At 54.0% G+C, this 19,608-nt stretch overlaps 1 protein-coding gene across 6 annotated transcripts; it reads right to left on the bottom strand.

Moving 5' to 3' along the window:
• Nucleotides 1-3,644: 3,644 nt before the first annotated feature.
• On the bottom strand, nt 3,645-18,491 carry Mst1r (macrophage stimulating 1 receptor). 6 transcript variants are annotated; one of them, XM_076575499.1, is made up of 20 exons: nt 16,965-18,491; nt 12,417-12,605; nt 12,197-12,325; nt 11,847-12,017; nt 11,389-11,546; nt 10,897-11,062; nt 10,667-10,803; nt 9,933-10,094; nt 9,745-9,838; nt 9,390-9,602; nt 9,157-9,303; nt 8,911-9,076; nt 8,654-8,758; nt 8,384-8,557; nt 7,951-8,031; nt 7,595-7,776; nt 7,403-7,512; nt 6,961-7,126; nt 6,468-6,604; nt 3,645-4,208 (listed from the first exon to the last, which is right to left on the bottom strand). In XM_076575499.1, the coding sequence occupies exons 2-20, from the start codon at nt 12,444-12,446 to the stop codon at nt 3,950-3,952; spliced, it is 2,787 nt and encodes a 928-aa protein (XP_076431614.1). In that variant the 5' UTR covers nt 12,447-12,605; nt 16,965-18,491; the 3' UTR covers nt 3,645-3,949. The 6 variants fall into 6 exon arrangements, with proteins under 6 accessions (XP_076431614.1, XP_076431612.1, XP_076431611.1 ...); XM_076575497.1 differs by having other exon boundaries at nt 16,993-18,490; XM_076575496.1 differs by having other exon boundaries at nt 9,390-9,605; nt 16,993-18,367.
• Nucleotides 18,492-19,608: the final 1,117 nt, after the last annotated feature.

Below are 19,608 nucleotides of genomic sequence, written 5' to 3'. Positions count from 1 at the left end.
AGGCAACTTAGAGAGGGTGAGGTGAGATAATCCACTCCTAATCTGGGATGTGGAAGGCAGAAGCCACCAGCGCTGGGAGGATATGGCTTCTGAGCTCTAGGCACAGAGAAATTTAAATAACAGATGTTTAAACAACCTTCCCTGCAAGCCGCTGGTGCAGTGACCCCTCTGCTGTGATGTGTTGCAGCTTAAAAATAGCCCACAATGAACCGCTCTGAGCCCCAATTGACTCAAGCTTACGTAACGCTGCGTGAAAGACAGCCAGCTGCATCAGCCAGAGGGAGGGCAATGGTACAGCCATCCTGGCTACCCCTCACAGCTGGCCGCTCCTGCCTCTCCTGGGAGCAGACCCCCATCCAGAAGCCAGCTAAGCAAGGGGTGAAAAAAAATCCTACCAGAAGCACACATGGCTACAGCACAGGCATCTCCAACTGAGCCTGCAGAGAGGATGTGAGGAGAACCAGGGACCCGGAAAGACCCAGACTGTGGGGAGAAAATGATGAGCTAAAGAGACCAGAGCACCCAGTTGACAGGTGACTGGAACTGCCCAGGGTATTCATTTTCCCCCTGGAGAAGGGGGCTTCTTGACTTGACAGAACAGGTCAGCAAAACTTATTCATGTGTGGCTGACACTAGCTCATTGAGCCCGGGGATGGAGCCAACTCCCTTGAGGCCTCCAATTCTCCAAGGCACAGCAACATCCCTGGAGGAACTTGTAGCATGGGAGAGGGAGGGCCAGCTTCAAAGCTAATTGAATCCTGTGCTATTTGTTATCAGCTACTTCTCTACTGGACCCTAGATCCACAACCGGCCACAAGCATGTACAAATCGCTAAGCCAACTGGAAGGAAGCAGAGGCGAGAGGTGAGGGTCTCATCGGCATTGAGAGCACTGGCACTCATTGGTCACTCCCCCGGTGCCCATGCTGAACCCCTTTAATGAGTCAGTAGCTTTTCTCAGTTCCTACCAACTGAACTCGAAATAGGAATCGCCACAGGCCAGATCCCCTGAGGTCCAACGGAGCAAGGGTGAGACAAAGCGTATTGGGGATCTCAGGCCAGACTATGGCTCCCCATCAAAGCAGGTCAGTCTACTCACTGCATGCCTTCCAGGTGCGAGACGGCAGTGACACCAGTGGGCAGTCAGGAGGCTGTGAGTCATCCCTGCTTCCTCAGTCCCAGCTCCCACCATGGCTTCCCTTAGTCTTTATTGGCATTTCCTCACCCCTCGGCCCCACTCGGTTGTCCCAGAAGGAGACAAGACATGTTTGCTTGGAACAGGCTCTCATGGAATCCAAGCTGGTCTGGGGCTTATTATGTAGCCAAGGTTACCCTTGAATTCTTGACCCTCTGGCCTCCACCTCCCAAGTGCTAGGATTACAGGTGTGCACCATCATGCCTGACTTGAAAGGTTAGTAACTTGCTGTCCACAGCTTAGTGGGAAGGGTAGACTCCAGAGTCCTGGAAGAAAACTCCAATCACACTATTCTAACCTTGGAGGCTCAGGCCTAGCAAGGCTGTTAATAAGGCTGTTCTATTGGCCATTCATTGTACCTGAGCAATCTCCCAGCCACACACGCACACGCACGCACGCACGCATGCGCACGCACGCAAACGTGCACGCGCGCACTTACACACACATACTAGAAGAGAGGTAGACCAGCCTCCCTTAGCCAAAAAGGCCATTCAGAACCCTCCTAGTATGCCCAACCCATCTGGGAACCTAGAAGCCCCCTCTGTGCCACACCCCCCACCCCAGCTCAGTCACCAATTTGAAATCCTAGAACAGTTCCAGCTCCTGACACCCTAGAATCGGGAGCCGAGATGGACCTGGAACTATCAGATGATTGAAAATGGAGCTCAGAGCTTGGGAGCTGTTGAATGTGCTGTGGGGTGCAATCCAGTAGTGCAAGTACCTGCTTAACTGGAGCTCCTTTCTGGGTAATTCTGACCCTGGAGGCCTTTGGCCCAGGAAGTTCATGTTAGTGGGATCACTGCCCAAAGAATTTATTTTACTTTTCAAATTGGAGGTTTTCTGGCTTAACAGAGTATATCAGCAGGATATAAGTGCTTGTCTAAAGTATCCCCAAGTGACAATCAGACCCCAAATCCCGCATTCTAGCGACATGGGAAACCCGATACCCTGTAGCTCTGCGTCTCACTGCTCCCTTCTTTGGGACCCTTTTCTGTTCTAAGGTCCCCTCTGTCCAGAGTCACCCTTCCTTTCTGATCTCTCTAGTGAACAGATGAGCCAGCGGGGAATAAGCCCTTCACATCACCTCAATTCATGGCTTAGAACTCTTGGGTGCTCCCTTTGGCATGAGGTTAGGAGATAAAGACTACAAGTTGGGGGCATGCAACACCCGCTCCCCCCCCCCCCCGAAGGTACAGGGGCCACAGCTACGAGGGTGCCTCAGGAAACTCCATTACCTCTCTCCAGGATCGGGAACAACAGAGCTGTTCCGTCTTCAGTTACATATGGCCAAGCAGTCCGTGACTAGGTCTGCCAGGCCACAGCTTCCTCTGTGCCTGGGCTGAGATGTAGCAGGGGTGCCGGAAGCGGGCAGTTTCCCCTGCCTTCTGCTCCCAGGACCCTCACCTTTACACCTGTTTCCCAGCAGAAGGGTCCCTTTTATACTTTAAACACATGTCCTTAGGGACCTTTGGGTCCCTAGAACCCCTTTCCAGCCCAAGATGGCAGGGCAGGTAGCAATGTGGGTAGAAAACAGCTGGGTGGCTGCAGTCCCAAAGAGACCTCATTTAGGAAAGAGATCTGCCTCCAAATCCTGGGTCCCACTGTGACAGCATTTCTAAGGTGCTCACAGGAAGGGAGCTTTCCCTTCTTACAGACCTAGGAGTCATCCAACTGGAGGAGTGGGGGAGACCAGTGGGAGCTTATTCAAGGGAGAGTTAATATTGAGATCTATATCTGGGGCGGGGGCTCCCCTGCACTCCAGCTCCTAACACCAAAACCAAGGCCCCTTCAGCCGTCAGAGCAGAGGCAGAGGCAGGAGGTGGGGTTAACTCCTCCTCCAGAGGAAAGCGCCCTCCAGTAGCTACAGTGCAGTGTCCTTGAGGGAATAAACAGCTGGAGAAATTGGTCCCTTGAAGTTGGCTCCTTGCAAGTTAGAGCTGATGCCTCTCCGAGAGGTCTTCCCTCTCAAGGTTGCAAATGCAAGGTTGCGAATATAGGAGGCAGGCAAGTCCACCACGTACCGTGACATCAGTGTACACGGATGTGTACTACCTGGGGGGGGGGTAGAAGCACACTGGGGGAGGAGCGGCGGAGGGCTAGTTCGAGCCCTGGAAGAAACCATCTTGGCTGTTGCGTGCTTGGACACTCAGCCTACCCCCTTGGTTCATCCGGTGATCCGGTGGTTCATCCACAAGGCCCTGTAATTGGATCTGGGCAGGTTTACCCTCCCTGTTCTCTGGAGCCTTCTATCAGACTCAGCACCACAGGGCCTTTGCACATGCTGGTTACTCTGCCCAAAATCTCTTAGCCGAATTCGGCTTCTAATAGTCTATCCTCACCTGAAAGAGCCTTGGCAAAGATATCACCTCCTGGGAGCCTTCTCTCGCCTCTCTAAAGCGATCCTCCATCCCCTCCATGTGCCTCCTTTCTTCCACAGCATATCCCATAATCTGTGCTTGAATATTCATTTATTTTTTAGGGGTTTACACTGTGGTATCGGCATGATCATTGCTGAGTCCTCTGCGCTCAGCAGACAGGGTATAAAACAAGCACTCCATAAATACATGCTACAAAAGAATCTCCCTCACTGGCTCATGCTGGAGTAAGGGGCTTAAATGTGCTGTTTCCCACCTCCAGTAGCTTCAGAAAGTTAAAGGGTGGAGGTTCAATGCCCTTCAGCTTGTCATAGCCCAGAGGCAGGTTGGGGTGAGCTCAAGGCCACTTAGCAGATAGAGTCCCCTTGGTCTGCTGAGGGCTTAGGTGGGCAGAGGTGGCTCTGAGAGAGGCCGGGGCCTTGACGTGCTCCTGTGACGCTGTGGCGAGGGCTGTGGCTGCTCTGGAAGCGCATTCGCATCATCCAAGGCGCTGGGACCTAGGTTCACGTAAGCTGGGGACAGCCGCACGTAGTGGTCGCCAAGCAAAGAGCTCGCTACGTGCTCTACTTCCATCACCAGGGCTCTGAAGGTGGGTCGCGCTGCCGGGTCAGCCTCCCAGCATTGCAGCATCACCTGGTACCTGTAAAAAGAGGGATACCAGGCCGGGCGGTGGTGGCGCACGCCTTTAATCCCAGCACTCGGGAGGCAGAGGCAGGCGGATCTCTGTGAGTTCGAGGCCAGCCTGGGCTACCAAGTGAGTCCCAGGAAAGGCGCAAAGCTACACAGAGAAACCCTGTCTCAAAAAACCAAAAAAAAAAAAAAAAAAAAAAGAGGGATACCAGGTAGAGGGTGTCCTCCTACCCAGGGGTGCTGCAGCCCAATCCCTGCTGGACGAATAGAGATGAAGGTATGTGACAGGGCCTAGAGCCCCATCAGGACAGCGCTGGCTCTTCTCATCCCTGAGATGCCTGGCAGAGGTCCAGATGCATCAGCAGTAAAGCGTTTTCAACGACTATGCCCTGGGGCCTTCTCTGTGTGATCTTAGGTGTCTTCTCTAACTTTTCTGTGCCTAGATGGCCTCTTCTGACCACAGCATGAGGGGCACAGGGTAAAAAGGCAGTTGTGAAATCCTCAGCACATGGCTAATAGGCTCACAAGCGAATAGGATGATTACACCTTTTCCAGATGAGATATAAAGTGAGGATTAAACCCTGCAGAGAGAGAGTTGGGCATGGCGACACACCCCTGTAATTCCAGCAGTGCTGGGAGGTGGAGGGAGGAAGATCAGGAGTTCGAAGTCAGCTTTAGCTACAGAAATGGTTCGAGGCCAGCCTGGTCTACATAGTGAGTTCTAGGATAGCCAGAGATACATAGTGATATCCTGTCTCAAAAACAAACCAACACACACACCCAGGCACAGTGAAACATGCCTTTAATCCCAGAATTTGGAAGGTTGAAGCAGGAGAATCAGCCTGCATTCAAGGCTAGCCTGGGCTACAGAGTCTCAAAAAAAAAAAAAAACTCATAAAAAAAAAAAAAAGAAAACAACAACAAAAACCTCTGCAGCGAAGAAGTCCTGGAAAGCTCAATGGGGCCTGAAAGAGAAGCATCTGGAGTGGCTCTAGCGAGCCGCACAGTGGTTCTGGGTTCTGAAGCTGCGGTTCTGTGGGCTGGCCTGCTGGATCTTAGAGATGCCTTGTCGTCGTAGGGACGGCATCCTGCCTTAAATTATAGTCTAAGTGTTTCAGACTCTCTGAGGGGCGTGTTGCTATAATACCCACTTTACAGATGAGCAAAATGGAGCTCAGCAAGGAAAAGGGACTCTCCCTACTGAGTGCACTCTGCCGTGTGCCACTTAGATCCCCTTTATCTTTTTGCTGGCTGAGAGTGTTACGTGTTGATGGCTCTTAGCTGAAGCCTTCTCTAGGCAGAAGGGAAACATGTTTTCCAATCTCACGTCTGCTCACCAGGGACAGCTGTGACAGTGACTAATGCCTGGGACAGAGACCTGGCCCCTTGGTCTCCATTTCTGAAAACTCCGGAGGGCCAGCCTAGCTCCCACAGTGCTGTAGAAGGGCTCCACCTTCCCATGCTTGTCATAGCCACCCTGCCCCTGGCTCTCTTGTCTCCCCAAACCTACACTAAAGCCCCCCACATGGAACTCTCCACCTTACTCTGTTCAGAGAGCCTGTCTTAGATACAGGCAGGCAGTAATGTTAATTTCCCTTACTTCAGACTGTATTCATTAGTAAGACAGATAACAGAAAGGTCAAGGCCAAGATGGGAGAGCTCTGAGAACTCCTCACACTCTTTCTGGAGCACAGCCTGGGACAGGAGTCATCCACAGCTCTACCTGTGACCTGGTTCTGCCTGTTCTAAGCATGCAGACCTGAGCACAGCCGAGGTGTGCCTGCTGATTAGGGAGCCAAACCTACCCCACGGGCACCAATGACACCAGCCGCCGCCGTCCCTCGGGAATGAGAAACCCTGAACTACATAAGGTGAAAAAGCCCTGATGGCGAGAGCAGAGGGACTGGTGTGGGAGCTAGCGAAACCTTTCTTTGAGGCTGAGTGAGTGGCGGAGATGGGGAACGGCCCCTCTCTCTCCCTTTGCAGGAGTGGGGTGGGGAAAGAGATCTGGGAAACCAAACCACTGGCCTCAACCCAGACTCTGAGTTGGAATGCTGTTACCATGGCAACTGTGAGGGCCTCTCAGAGTCCTTCCTTGCATGGGGGTGGGACCAGTACACAGATAAGTAAACTGAGTCCTAGAGAGGCTCCCTTTCCTGGTCAACCAAAGGGTCAGATAAAAAGCCAGACAGGAGCTTGGTCTCCTGCTCCTTCCTTGTCTCTGGAGCCCAGCCCTGCCCCCACCCCCCAGCCCCCTTTACATACTCACAGTGAATTGGGACAATATTCAGGCTGAGGCAGGCGACGGCCCTGAGCCAGGAAGTCAGTGAGGTCAAAAGGGTTGATATGGGGGTACGGTGGGGCACCTCGTGTTAGCAGTTCCCACAGCAACACACCAAATGACCACTGTTGGAGAAAGGTGAGGAGACCTGACTCAACTATCACCCCAAGTCTGGGGGCAAGTGGGTCCTCTAGATCCTCTATCTCTCAGAGTCTTTCCCCAGAAATGAAGGACCCCACCTCTGCCCAGAGCTCATTCCTTAATACAGTACACACTTCTTCCCTGTGTCTCCCACACCTTCAGAGTTACAAGCCCTGGACAGTTCATAAGGAATGAAAGAATTCACAGACTTCTTTTGCCCTGGCAGATCCCGGATTCCATTTTCTAGCCTGGGGAGTATCTGGGTTCAGGTTACGCAGAAGCGAGACCAAATACTCTAGGGCATGGAGGTCAAGGGGACCTGGAGCAGAGGGTGCCTTACCACATCAGACTTGGTGGTGAACCGGTAGGTCTGGAGGCTCTCCAGGGCCATCCACTTGACAGGCAGGCGAGCGTGGCGCCGTTGCCGAACACTGTAGTATTCCTTGTCCAGGACGTCACGTGCCAGGCCGAAGTCAGCCACCTTGACTGTGAACGACTCGTCCAGCCTGCGAAGAGGGACGCACACATGGAACTTGTGTTCGGCTGGGACTGTGGCTCAGTGGCAGAGCACTTGCCTAAGAACTGACTCCCACCAGGTCTTGAGGTCCACCTGTCCCAAGCCCATCAAGAACCACACTGCCTAGCCCTGTACCAGGCAGACAGAAAAATGCCTAGGGCTGCAGAGCAAAGGGCGGACTGGGTCTTCTCCTAAGGTGACCTTTAGCAGCTGCGTATCCCCATACCCTGTCCCTCTGTTTCGCCCCAGCTACCGAGCTACTCACATGCAGTTCCTAGCAGCCAGGTCCCTGTGTACAAACTTCTGCTCTGCCAGGTACTCCATGCCACAGGCTACCTGCAGGCCAAAGCCGATGAGGTCCTTCACAGTGGGGTTCTGAAGGCGTGAGGAGACAGGTGAGCACTGGCAGAGCTGGGTGCTGGCTGACACCTCCCACCCCGGTTGGCAGAGCACTGACCCTCTGAGGGGAGCGAATGAATCGAAGCAGGTCTCCATGGCGCATGTAGGGCAGCAGCACCCGGGGCAGCCCCTCGGGGGGTAGCATGATGCCGATGAGAGCCAGAATGTTTGAGTGATGGAGGCCACGCATGAGCAGACCCTCCCGCAGGAAGGCCTCCACCTCCTGGACCTCTGTGATGCCTGGGGAGCAGCACAGGTCAGGCCAAGGGCAGGGAGGCCCTCTACAAGGGTCAGGTGGAGACTGCGGGGAAGGCTCCTCTCGGGGTTCACTTGGTAAAGCGGCAGCACAGCGGGAACAAAGGGCCTCCCAGCCCGAGGTCCCCCTTCTACCCACCCGGCCTATGCGTCACTTACGACTCAAAGACTTAATGGCACAGTGGATTTGATTCTGTGCCTCGTCTGTATATTCTCCGTGGTAGACAACACCAAAGTGGCCTAGAAAGATCAAGATGGTAAAGAGCGACCTTAGCGTCCAGACTCACGGCATGCCCTCTATAACTAGCCACCTTGGAGCCCCAAGCTGGCCAGTGTGACATAAAAACCAAGCAGCAGCCACACAGTGGTGGAGCCATTTACAGTCCTCCCATGCCCGTTTATCCACACCAGCAGCCACTGAAGATTAAGGTCTCCAAAGATGACCCCACGGAGGCTCAGAAGTAGTAGCCTCAAGGACATACAAGTTAGCGAGAAGGCCAAGGCAGAGTCTACTCCAACTGTCCCTCCAGCACATGTCAATCTCAAGACTCCTCCTCTGCCCCTGCCCCACCTCCCAATCCATCCCCCACACCTTTGCCAATGACTTGGTCACTATGGATGACCACTCGTTCATGGGGAATCAGTACATCCTTGACCTCGGCCAGGAGCGTCTTGTCCAGATCCTTGAGCCGGATAGACTCTGTCCGCAGCAGTGGGACACTTGTCCCATCCTCACTAGATTCTTCACCGCTCAGAGGTCCGGAAGCTGTATCATCGACGTCAGAGAGTGTTGTTGGAGAGAGGGAGTGAGAGCTTGTGGGGGAGGGGAAGCCCTGGCTTCCAGTGCCTCCCACCATCTCACCGTGGCCATTTCCTCTGTAGTCAGAGCCAGAGTGGAATGCAGACAGGGCCATGTCTCTGGGAGACCGATCCAGGGATGACAGGTCATCTAGGTTGGGAACAAGGACTGTGGAAAGACAAGCCCCTGGTGGTGAGCCTTCTCGAAGCTCCTGAGGACCGAGTCCCACTGAGGAAGTGTGGGAGACCCCCAAGTTCTGGGGATTGCAGATGCTACTGTGTGGAGGTACAGCTGAGTCTAGATGAAGGTAGGGAGCTCACCTAGCTGCTTTTTCCGTCTCTGGGCGTTGAAGACAAGAGCAATGGCCAGTGCAGCCACAAGCAGGATCAAGACCAGCAGAGCAATCAGGAGTGTATTCTGTGAGGCCCTGCCTGGGCCTGACCGAACCACTTGGCCCAGGGTGTGACACCCACCACCTACACAGACCTGGAAGCAGATGGCAGTTTCAGCCCAGACTGCAGCCCCTCAGCTCATGGTTTCTTGAAAGGGCCAGCTGCGTCACCTACCTGCAATGGGACACCATCCTTGCCAAGCTGCAGGGAGGGGGACAGGGGGCAGACCACCACGTCCCCCCGAAGCTCGTGTTGGCAGATCTCACCACCCACGGTCACGTTCACACTCACGCAGTCTGCCACAGCGCCAAGCCCAATGTACTGCAGAGACAGTCACGAGGGTCAGCCAGAGGCTGGACTCTCTCTTAATCACCACTGTCCCTCCCTGCCCTGTCCCTTATACCCACCTCAAACTTAACTGAATGCTCCTCAGGTTTCAGTGGAGCTAGGCCAGCTCTGGGCAGACTGGGCGGGGGCAGGAAGCGAAAACCAGGCAGTGTGAAGCCAGCTGCTCCATCCCCCCAGGCGCTCAGATTCCCGGTTGCCCAGCCCTGAGGGTTTCGGACCACATATTCAGGCAGGCGGCACTGACGCTGCTGTTCCAGAAACGGCCCTGCGCACTGCTGAGACCCACGTGAAATTAGTGAGGCAAATGGCCCAGCCCTGACTGCCCCGGGCTCCTCAGCCCAGTGTGAGGTGAAGTTGGACATCAGGGGGCTTGTCCAGCCTTCCTCCCTCCTGGCCACCACCTGCTCTACTCACCCTGTTCTGCACTGTTCTTTGTCCATCATGGAATAATAGCGCTAGGTGCCACACCGAAGCCAGATGCTGGCCGTGGATCGTGACGTGGGAGCCACTGTGGAGAAGGGAAGGGCGGTGGGTTTAGAGGACTCAGGGAGCTGGTTCTCTCATTTCTTGGAGGCCAAAGTAGTCAAGGAGGTGGCACTTACCTGTAACCACAGTTGGGGGTGATGTCCATCATGATGGGGTCTTCCTTGTAGTGAAAGGTCCAGGAGCCAGGCACCTCCGCACCTCCGATCTGCAGATGAACGGGGACCCTGGCTGGGCCAGCTCCAGGAGGTGTGAAGCATACAATCTGTTCCTCGCTGACCCTGCAGGAGGGAGAGATTGGGCACAGGGGCACCTTCTTGTGAGGAGAGGCTTACCTCCTCCGGGGTTTAGTTCCCTCCTATTTCTTCTGTTGCTTGGCTTTCCCACCCACCCATACTCCATGGGTCTGGAGATAGGAAGCTCTCAGTAAGACCTCCAAGAAGACAGGAACGGGAACAAGCTCCTGTACCCTTGACTGGAGACAGTGGCCTCTGTGGTGGGCTCTCTTGTCTCTGGGTTGGAAGGGACAGCAGCTCCTTCTTGGAACTGATCCCTACATTGACCATGTGACCCAGCCCTCTTCTCTCCCCACTGGCAGTATCTAGGCACCCGCTAGTGCGGCTCCCCGGATGGGAACAGAAGAAAGGGTCTCACAAGTAAGAGGTTGTCCTCATCGGGGATCGGGAAGGCAGGGACTACGTTGTACCTGAGGCTTGGGGGACCTTAGGCAGCAGCCTGGAGGAACCTGTTAGGTTCCCTCAGATATCAGGCCAACTCGGGATGCAGATACAAGTTGGAGTCTCCCAAGGGCAGGGGCCTGTGGCCTCCCGTCATTTTGCCTGATAACACTTACTGTTCCAACTGGCACTGAGTTCCGTTGACCAGCACTGCTCGGCTGGTGCCTACAGACAGGCTCTGGCCCTCGAGGGTGAGATAAGTACCCCCAGCCCGCGGGCCAAAGTCAGGTTTTATTGATGTCAGCAGTGGTTCCTAAGAGAATATGGAAATGGAACCTTTCATCCCAAGTCCATCCCTCTGTACCACCCACGGACCAAGGGCAAAGCCCGAGCAGTATGGCCTCACCACGAAAGAGAAGCCTTGCCGAACAGAGCTGCCTTCCACCCGGAAGTGCTTGCCTGCTGGTGTGTTGGCGATGAGAAGGCTCACATTTGTAGTCCCTGCTTCTTGGGTGACTAGAGGCTTCAGCTCACATTCAAGTTCTTCTACAAACGCTTTGTGGAACTCTGGCCTGGGACACCAGGAAGGGAACCATGAGGTCAGTCAGGAATCACACAGGGCTGGCCGTATGCCTGCCACAAGTCACGAGGCTTATTGAACCTAAGAATGGCATCTACACCCACGCCTTTTTCTGACAGCAGACAGGACTGAGTGGGACAGGGTCCCATAACCAAACAGACAAATAGGGCACATGTAGGCTCAAAAAGGGACAGAGACATATTAGACACGAGAAGTCAATATAGCTTGTCCCTACCCTTCCCAGAACACGGTCTCACAAACGAGGGGCTGCTTGGCCACTCTCGATCAGGGGCAGGGAAGGCAGGGGCCATGTCATACCTGCGGCTTGAAGAGTCTTTAGGCAGCAGGCGGCAGGGACTTTGGCCCACGGTGACCTGGTGTGTTCCCTCAGGTGCCACATCAGGACGCAGGTAGAAGTTGGAGCCGCATAAGGTGAGCCTTGTACTGCCCCTCAGAGGTCCACTGTGAGGATAGAACTGAAGTGGAGAGAACAGCCCCCGTTTTTGTGTGGGGTTGGACTCTCCCAGCCCCTCCTGCTTCCCCCAGAGTCCCCTGCTAATACCTCTTGCCTATCTCACACTCCGCCATTCTAGGTCACATGCTAGTCCTTACTTAGACTTTTTTCCTGCCTCCCAAGTCTTTCTGTGTGCCATCCCCTCTGACAAGAACGCCTTCCTTATGGGCATTTCAGAGTGAGGAAGATCGTGATCAGATCTTCCCTCATGCACACCCTGCTTGTCCCTCTGTTACCCGAGCCCTGGTGGGGGAAGCTGTACCTCAGTGATCTCAGGTGGACAGAGGTCCTGTTGCCAGGAGCCAGGACACTCCTCCTGCCGGCCACACCGGTCCCCACACCAGCCGCATCCCATGAAACGCTGTGCTCTCAGGCAGCGCCAACAGGTGAGGAAGTGTCGGCAGCCGGGGCCCTGGATGGGCACCTTGAAGACCTTGGGGTGACCAACAGGTGGCTCAGGGATGGCTAAGGGTGGGAACTGGGCCCCATCGACCCTGCTGGTCCCTTTGTAGATTAGAGAGGTAAGGTCTGCATATCGATGCCTCTCTAGGTTTGACAGAGAGGCTGTGATACCACCACCTGAACCCCAAGTTCTGACCCGGCACACCTCACCTGGTCCCCAGAGGCAAAGAGTAGGTCATTCCCAAGGCGACTGACGTCCCGGTGAATAGGCTGCCCGCTGCTGCCCAGGGAAAAGTTGGACACATAGAGCAAGTAGCTGAATGATCTGGCTATCTCCACCTGTCATAAGGTCAGCTATGAGAAAAACGGCAGGGGCAGGGGACGGGAACGCAGAAACAGATGGGGGGGGGGGGGAGTGTAAAGGACCTACCTGTAGGATTCGCCCATCCGCAGTGCCCATGTGGGCCACCGTAACATTGCCAAGGCGTGTCACGTGCAGCGCAGTGACCTTCACGGATCCTAACAGTCCATTGAATAGGTCCACACGTAGGAAGGCGTTGCTGGCCAGCAGAGGGAAGTAGTGGCAGCGGAAGCTGGGCCCGGGGCCCTCTACCCCTGGCTGGGGAAATCCAGGCAAGAGAAAGAGCCAGGGTTCAGGACTGTGCACGGACTCTTCCGGCCGCTCCAAACTGCTACCCCTCACCTTGCTTGGCTAGAGGAGGCCCAGAGCCTGCCCCTTACCTGCTACTGCCCTGCTCACAGGCTCTTGGAGATAGCAAGGGCAGGGAAGGCCCAGTCCAGGGAGCCAGATCCCCTACTGAAGGGACTCTGGCCACTTTGAGAGTAGCGAGTACAGCTCCGGCAGGCCTTCCCCTTCTCTCCCATTTCCTCTGCCTTGCTAAGAACCGTTAGATTACATTCCCGGAGCTAGCCATCCAGATCTATTCCCCTATTTGGCCACTTCCTCCTCTTGAGGCTGACCACCAAGGTGCAGCTATCAAGAGTGTTAAAGCACAGCAATCAAAAGTCCCCTTTGATTCACCTAATGAACATGCCCAATTAAAATTAAACACTTCGGGCTGGAGAGATGGCTCAGCAGTTAAGAGCACTGACTGCCCTTCCAGAGGTCCTGAGTTCAATTCCCAGCACCCACGTGGCAGCTCACAACTGTTTGTAACTCCAAGATCTGACACCTTCACACAGACATATATGCAGGCAAAACATCAATACACATAAAAAAAAATTAAAAAAATAAAAAATTAAAAAAAAATTAAACACCTCATCCTAACACGAGGTTTCCCCCTTTACCTTTAAAAACTGCCATTTGCCTACGTGCCACGCGTGTCCCCTCTCTATCCAGAGACAGTCCTTTGTCCCTCTGGGGCCAATACCCCCGTCCCCTTTCCCGTGTTCCCTTCCCCTCCTCCCTCATCCCCTGCCTCCTTTACCACAGCATCCTAGCCCGTTCTAACACAGACATCCCCCCCTTTTCTCTTCTTAAGAAAGACACCTGCAGGGTCATCTGCGGCTGTTTTCTGACTGAGTCAGGGAGCAGCCACTTTAACTTTTCTTCCCTGCTTAATAAAGACTCTCTCTGTGAAAACAGGTGTTTAGGTGTGGTTTGTGCCTAATCCGGGGTCGCGGAGGCAGCCCTGCTATGTGGGAGTCCCCTTCAACTACTCCCTGCCTTATCCTGCTTGGTCCAATCTGATGATGAATTATGGAGTCTTGTAGACCCAGCTGGTCCTCACATCCATTCATTTACCCAAGGCCTCACAGCCCCTCAAGATCCAAGGCACTCTTAACCGGAGTACTCTCCCGCCCCCTGCTGGCTGTACTCTGCCTTTGTAAGTCATTGTAGCAAACGTCCGTCCTGGGCTTCAGTTTCCCTGTGCAGGGGACTGGGTTCTGAGGTTCAGTGGCTTCCCAAGATTGGCTACATGGGTTCCCTGGGATTCCATAGATCCTTCAGTTACCTCCCTCAGGTACAAAAATAAAACAAGGCTAGCCCATGACCTGAATGCCAGATTAAGCCTAAGAAGTTGGGAGATTGTGAGTTGAGCCTGCTAGAGTCAGGCTCCCTATTCTCAAAGGGAGTTCCAGGACAGTCAGGACTGTTACACAGAGAAACCCTGTCTCTAAAAAGCAAAAACAAAAACAAAAGAAAAAAAAAAAGTTGGGAGACACAAACCTCTCCCTTGCTCTTAGCTAAGAGGTGTAAATTCTTAGGACAGAGTTGTGGATGGTCCTGGGAAGGTAGGAAGCCAATGTATGTATTCAAGATGCTGGGGTTGGGGAAGAGGAACAGGAAGGGCCAGGAGAGAGCCTTAGGTGTTCAGAACCTGTTTCAGTTCACACAGAGTTGACCCATTCCTAGACCTCAGTGATGATAAGCAGGCCCGGGGAAGGGGAGGGACAAGAGCAAGCAGTGTTGAGTCTAGACACCCCACCTGATCTGGGTCCATATCCTGTTTGGGTGGGGACCTGGACTTTGTCATCATTTGAGAAGGAAAGGGGCCTGGCCCTAGCCAGAAGCTTGCCAGGTGTTTTCATCATGACTCAGGGACAGGTGTGGCTCTGGTGCTCAGAGGCACTAACTCAGGTAAGAACACACCCCGTTTGTTTCCCTCTGGGCCCTAGAGGGTCTTAGATTTGGGTCCTAGGATTGGCTAAGGTCTCTAGCCCTGAAAACACTGGCTTTAAGTGTCCCATTCCCCGTAGCTGTTCCACACCCTCCCTGAACCCAGGTAGGCAGGCACTAGTCTTTAGATCAACCATCATGAGTACACTGTGGCTGCTACAGTGGCGACACACTTAAAGTCACTGGACAAACACTGATTTACATATCTTTAGAGACCTGGCATAGCTCCACACCTAGCGCCTGTAGGCAGGGCCCAAGATTAGTTCTCCTGGTGCCTGGTACCATGCAGTCATGGCCCCTCTAGCTAAGTTGGGAGAAGTTCTGATTTCTCATCTAGATTCAGACAAAAAGTTCTTACTCCCAGGGTTTCTCAACCGAAGTGTACTCAGCTGAGGGGAGGGGTCAGAGATCTCCACTCCAAGGCTAGGGATGTTGCTCAGCAACAGAACACTTGCCTAAGATGTCCAAGGCCCTGAGTTCAGTCTCTAGTATTGGAGAAATAAATAGAGAAATGGAGGAGTCTCTAAATGGAGAATAAATAGAGAAAGAAAGAAAGAAAGAAAGAAAGAAAGAAAGAAAGAAAGAAAGAAAGAAAGAAAGAAAGAAAGGAATTTTCACCAGGCCTGGTGCATGCTTTTAATACTAGCATTTGAGAGGTGAAGGCAGGAAAATCTTGAATTCAAGGCCGACCTGAGCTATATATACAATGTGTTCAAGGCCAGCTTTGGCTATATAGCAAATCCTGCCTCAAAAACCAAAAACAAACAAACAAAAAAGGCTGAAGATATAACAACCCATGGTAGAGGCTTAGCACACATGAGGCTCTGGATTTGGTCCTTCAAGTTCTAAAAAGAAAAATGAATTCCTCCCCCAACACTACATGTAAAATCGATGCCTCCAGGGCATTAACGGGAGCTGGAAATCAATCAGCCGAGAGTGTCACAGCCACTGCCAGGCCTGGTGGCACAGGCCTATAACCTTAGCTACTCCAGAGGCTGAAGCAGGAGGATTACAAGTTCAAGCATTGATTGGGTTTAGAGAGTGAGTTCAAGGCCAGCCTGGGTAACTTTAGTGAGCCTCTGTTTCTACATTCAAAGTATAAAGAGAGAGGAGGGTGCTGGAGACAGCTTATGGTAGAGCATTTGACTCCCCGGTGTGAGGCCCCAGCTTCAAACCGCAATTCCTCGTATGTCCAAAACGGGTGGTGATGGGGGGGGGGGGGGGCGGGAGACAAACAAAAACTGTCACAGCTGAGCCAAGGGCATTGGGTGGCCAGAGACTCCAAGGGTGTGGCTGTGGGCCACTTGATTAGAAGGCCATTCATCCAGCACCCCATCCAACCTTTTTTCTTGCTCTAATCTCTCAATAGTCTTTGGTGAGACTATTTGAATGATTTCAAGGAGATAGCTTTCGTTTTTGTCCTCAAGAAAGCATTTTTGTTTTTATTTTTTATTTTTATTTTTGGCCCTCAAACCCAGGCCTCACATCTCCTAGGCCCTCAAGGTAGCATTTTAAAGACATCCTGTTTCCTGTTTGTTTTTTCTGTTCTGGCTCCCTGACATGATGCACGGCTGTGAGACCTCCTGCCTGGAGCAGGGCCTTGACTGCAGTGACAGAAAGGCCAGGGTGGACCAGTTCCAACCAGCCCTTCCTACGCCTTTACTCATCCTCAATTGCTTATAGCTGCTTGCACAAGACTGGGGTGAGGTTTCCAGGAAGCTTCTAGAAGCTGGGCTGAAACTGCCTTTCCACTATGTTCCAGATTTTCCTGTAATGACCCCGTGGAGAACGGGTTAGTAAATCACAGACCGTGCAGGCTCCCTAGGAAGCCCCCAGACTCCCGAGGTTCCCTGGAACCTGTTGGGATGAGGGTTTTCTGGCAATCCTGCCTGGCTGTCTTTGAAGGCAGAACAGCACTGTGCCTTTATAGGGGAGCGAAACTGTGTTGGTAAACAGCTGCTGATCTTTGTGTATATATCCTTCTCTGTGTCCCAGAGGGTGTGGGTGGGGGGCAGGCTGGAGGGGAATTTGACCTGGAATTTGGAAGTTGTGCTGGCAGAGGCAACTATGATGTAAGCCCCTCCTCACATAGCCAGGGAAAGCACCTTAAAAAAAAAATCAGAGGACAGGAAGGGTTAGAGACCAAATGAGGCAGAGGCGGGGGCCTCATGCTGGGATGAGCTTCAGTATGGCCTTTATTTGTCTGCTTTCCCCAACTACCTCCAGAACTTAGGAACTGCCAAGAAGAGAATGCTTCCTTCTGCCTGCCTTCTCCCACCCAGACCCTGTCAGTGATAGCAAGGAAATGGCCTGTAGTCAGCCCCACAGAGTACTCACAGGTCAAGGGCCTGCTCTTTCTGCTCACCGGATTAGGACAAAGACTGGGTGTCTGGAAGAAGTCGAGGTCTCTCCAGGGCCGAGGAGAAGTTGAATTGTCGCAACAGCTTTCTACACCCTTTTCAATCAGGGCGTCCAGCTGGTAAATGGGGAAGGCACATACAACAGAGTTGGGACCCATCCCAGAGTTACCATCCCTGACAGTCACGAAGACCCCAAATAGCACTTCCTGGCCCTCTGAGGCGCTCAGCTCCAAAGCCAGTTTGGCATCCACTGGAGCAGAGTGGGCTGCCTGAAGCACTGGGTAGGGTTGTGTGCTCTGTGGGACTCCCCGACGCCGGCGTTTAGGTGCAAAGTGACAGTCCAAGACCAGCTCCCGGTAGTCGCCCATCTCCGGCTCCACAGCATTGAGCCGGGCCACCCGAGTCTGCAGGGCGCTCGCAGGGCTTGTGACACTGGTAGGTTGCACGGTCAGAAAGTAGACAAAGTCTCCTGAGCGGAAGCTGTGCACATATTCAATAGGGTAGGAGGCCAGATATTTGGGCAGCACAGACAGCGAAGGAAAACCTGGTTGGAATCCAGAAGCATCGGCCTTAAGGCGCCGGATGGACACTGAGTGTGGGCTAAAGCTAGCGGCCAACTCTGGGTCTAGTGAAGATGCCACATAGAAGTAGGAGGCATGGCCCTGCTCCACCACAGTCACACGAGTGCCCAGGGGGCTAGCCACACAGTCCGGGCAGGCCTCGGGATGGTTATTGTTTGCCGAGAAGAGGCAGGCTGGTGCTGCTAAGTGCAGGGCTTTCTCCCGAGGCTCCAGCTCGTACAGGAAGCAGCGGCCCTGTAGGGTTGAGCCACAGCTGACCAGGGCCGGCAAACCCGGCTCTATCACCAGCACTAGTGTGTCTGTATCGTTTGGTGGTCCGTGAGGGCCTGGACCACAGCTCGCACAAGTCTGGCAGCCAGGATCCCCGACAGGGCCGGTGGTCAGGCTCTCTATATGCTGCAGATCAGGCCCAAGCACGTGCAGGCGATTGCGCGTAGCCACAAACACCGCACTCCCATCTTCGCTGTCCTCGTAGGTTGCCATGGCCTGTACCTGGCCACCCGCGGAGAAGCTCGGGACCACATACTTTACATTAAAGTCTCGGGAGGCTGAGAAGGGTATTCGTGGGCACTGCCAGTCCAGGTTGGTGGACGCCGGCGGCCACAAAAGAAGCATTAGCAGTAGAGAGGACTGTAGCAGCAGCAGACGCAGCCCCATTAGGACGGAGCTGGAACCCCTCGGGAATCTCAGAAGGTCCAGGACTTGACCCACCAGACTCAGGTCCGAGCTGAGACCAGCATTAGTACTGAAAGCTCCTGGGCAGCTGACCCCGGCTCTGGTTCCTGGCAAATCCAACCTTTCCCCCTGCCCTGTGGTCTGAGCACCTGGCTGTGGACGCACGGGCAGGGCAATGGTGCGACCACCTCACTTGCGGCTCCAGCGGCTTCTTCTAGCAGCCGCTGCCGCCACAGCTACTTGGATCAAAGTCGAAAGGCTCCGGCCCCGTGGGTGCGGCCGGGCTGGGGGCGGGGCTACGGGCGGAGCCCTGTTGAAGGCGCTGCTGTCTTTTCCAGCCCTGTCTGACTCTTTCCAACCCTGAGAAGGGAAGGCTGTCTCCTATATCCGCTCTTGGATGTGCATTTTTCAGTGGCCTGCGGGTGGGTGTGAGTGGAGTGGCCTGGGAAGGAGTATTCCCGAACCATCCGATTCCCCCACAACCCACCTGGTTGAGGCGAGAATGCTGCAGGGCACTATGGCTCTTCTCTCCCCCACGGCCCTCACTCACAGGAACTCTCTCAGACACCAGTGTTCACTATGTGGGGAACGGAGACCAGGAAGACACAGGACAGTGATGCGTGGGGCTCCAGAATGGAACACTATAGGACACACTTTCTGTGGGTGGGCACCATAATCCCAGGTGCCTATTTTGAGCAGTGTCAGAGGAAGGCCCGTTGTGCCCTGTCCTGCCCGCCCAGAGCCATAAGGGTTAATGCACTCCGCCCCACCCCCAGCTGGATAGTAGCCAGAGGTAACCTATGTGAAGATCCAGCCCTCTAGTCTGATCCTGTCACTGGGATCTCAGTGTGTGGAAATCCAGGACAGGAGGGGAGGGGTAAATGGTTCTCCCCCAGCGCCCTGATGTGGGAGAAGAAGTAAGGGCTCTGACTTCTGGGGCACCTCTGGTCTGCTCTGAGCCTTGTTTTGTGAACTCAGTCTCTGAAACGAGAATGTAGTTCTGGTTGGTTGGTACTCAGAGTCCCTTTTCCAGAATGGGTGAGTGAGTGGACCCCATTCTGTTTCGACATCCCCCTCACCTGGACCTCAGCAGCTGCCCCTTGGCAAGTGGTCTTTCTCAGTATTTGGGGGTGATGGGGCCGGGAGAGGCGTTCTTAGCCTGACGGCTTCCTTAGCTCGGCGAGCCTGGGCTCCTGAGGGCTCTTCACAGGGTGGCAGAGGCTAAGGGGGCTGGGGGAAGGGGCTGAACAGGATCCAGTCTGGCCTGGGCTCTTGACTCTTCCCCTCCCAGCGCAAACCCTCCTGCCTGCGTCCCCTTTCCAACCTGACCTTTGTGAACGCTTCCTTCCCCCGCCATCCTTTCAT

Source organism: Peromyscus maniculatus, chromosome 7 (genome assembly GCF_049852395.1).
Source record: "Peromyscus maniculatus bairdii isolate BWxNUB_F1_BW_parent chromosome 7, HU_Pman_BW_mat_3.1, whole genome shotgun sequence".
NCBI classification, from domain to species: domain Eukaryota; kingdom Metazoa; phylum Chordata; class Mammalia; order Rodentia; family Cricetidae; genus Peromyscus; species Peromyscus maniculatus.
This window is presented reverse-complemented; position numbering and strand designations above follow the sequence as displayed.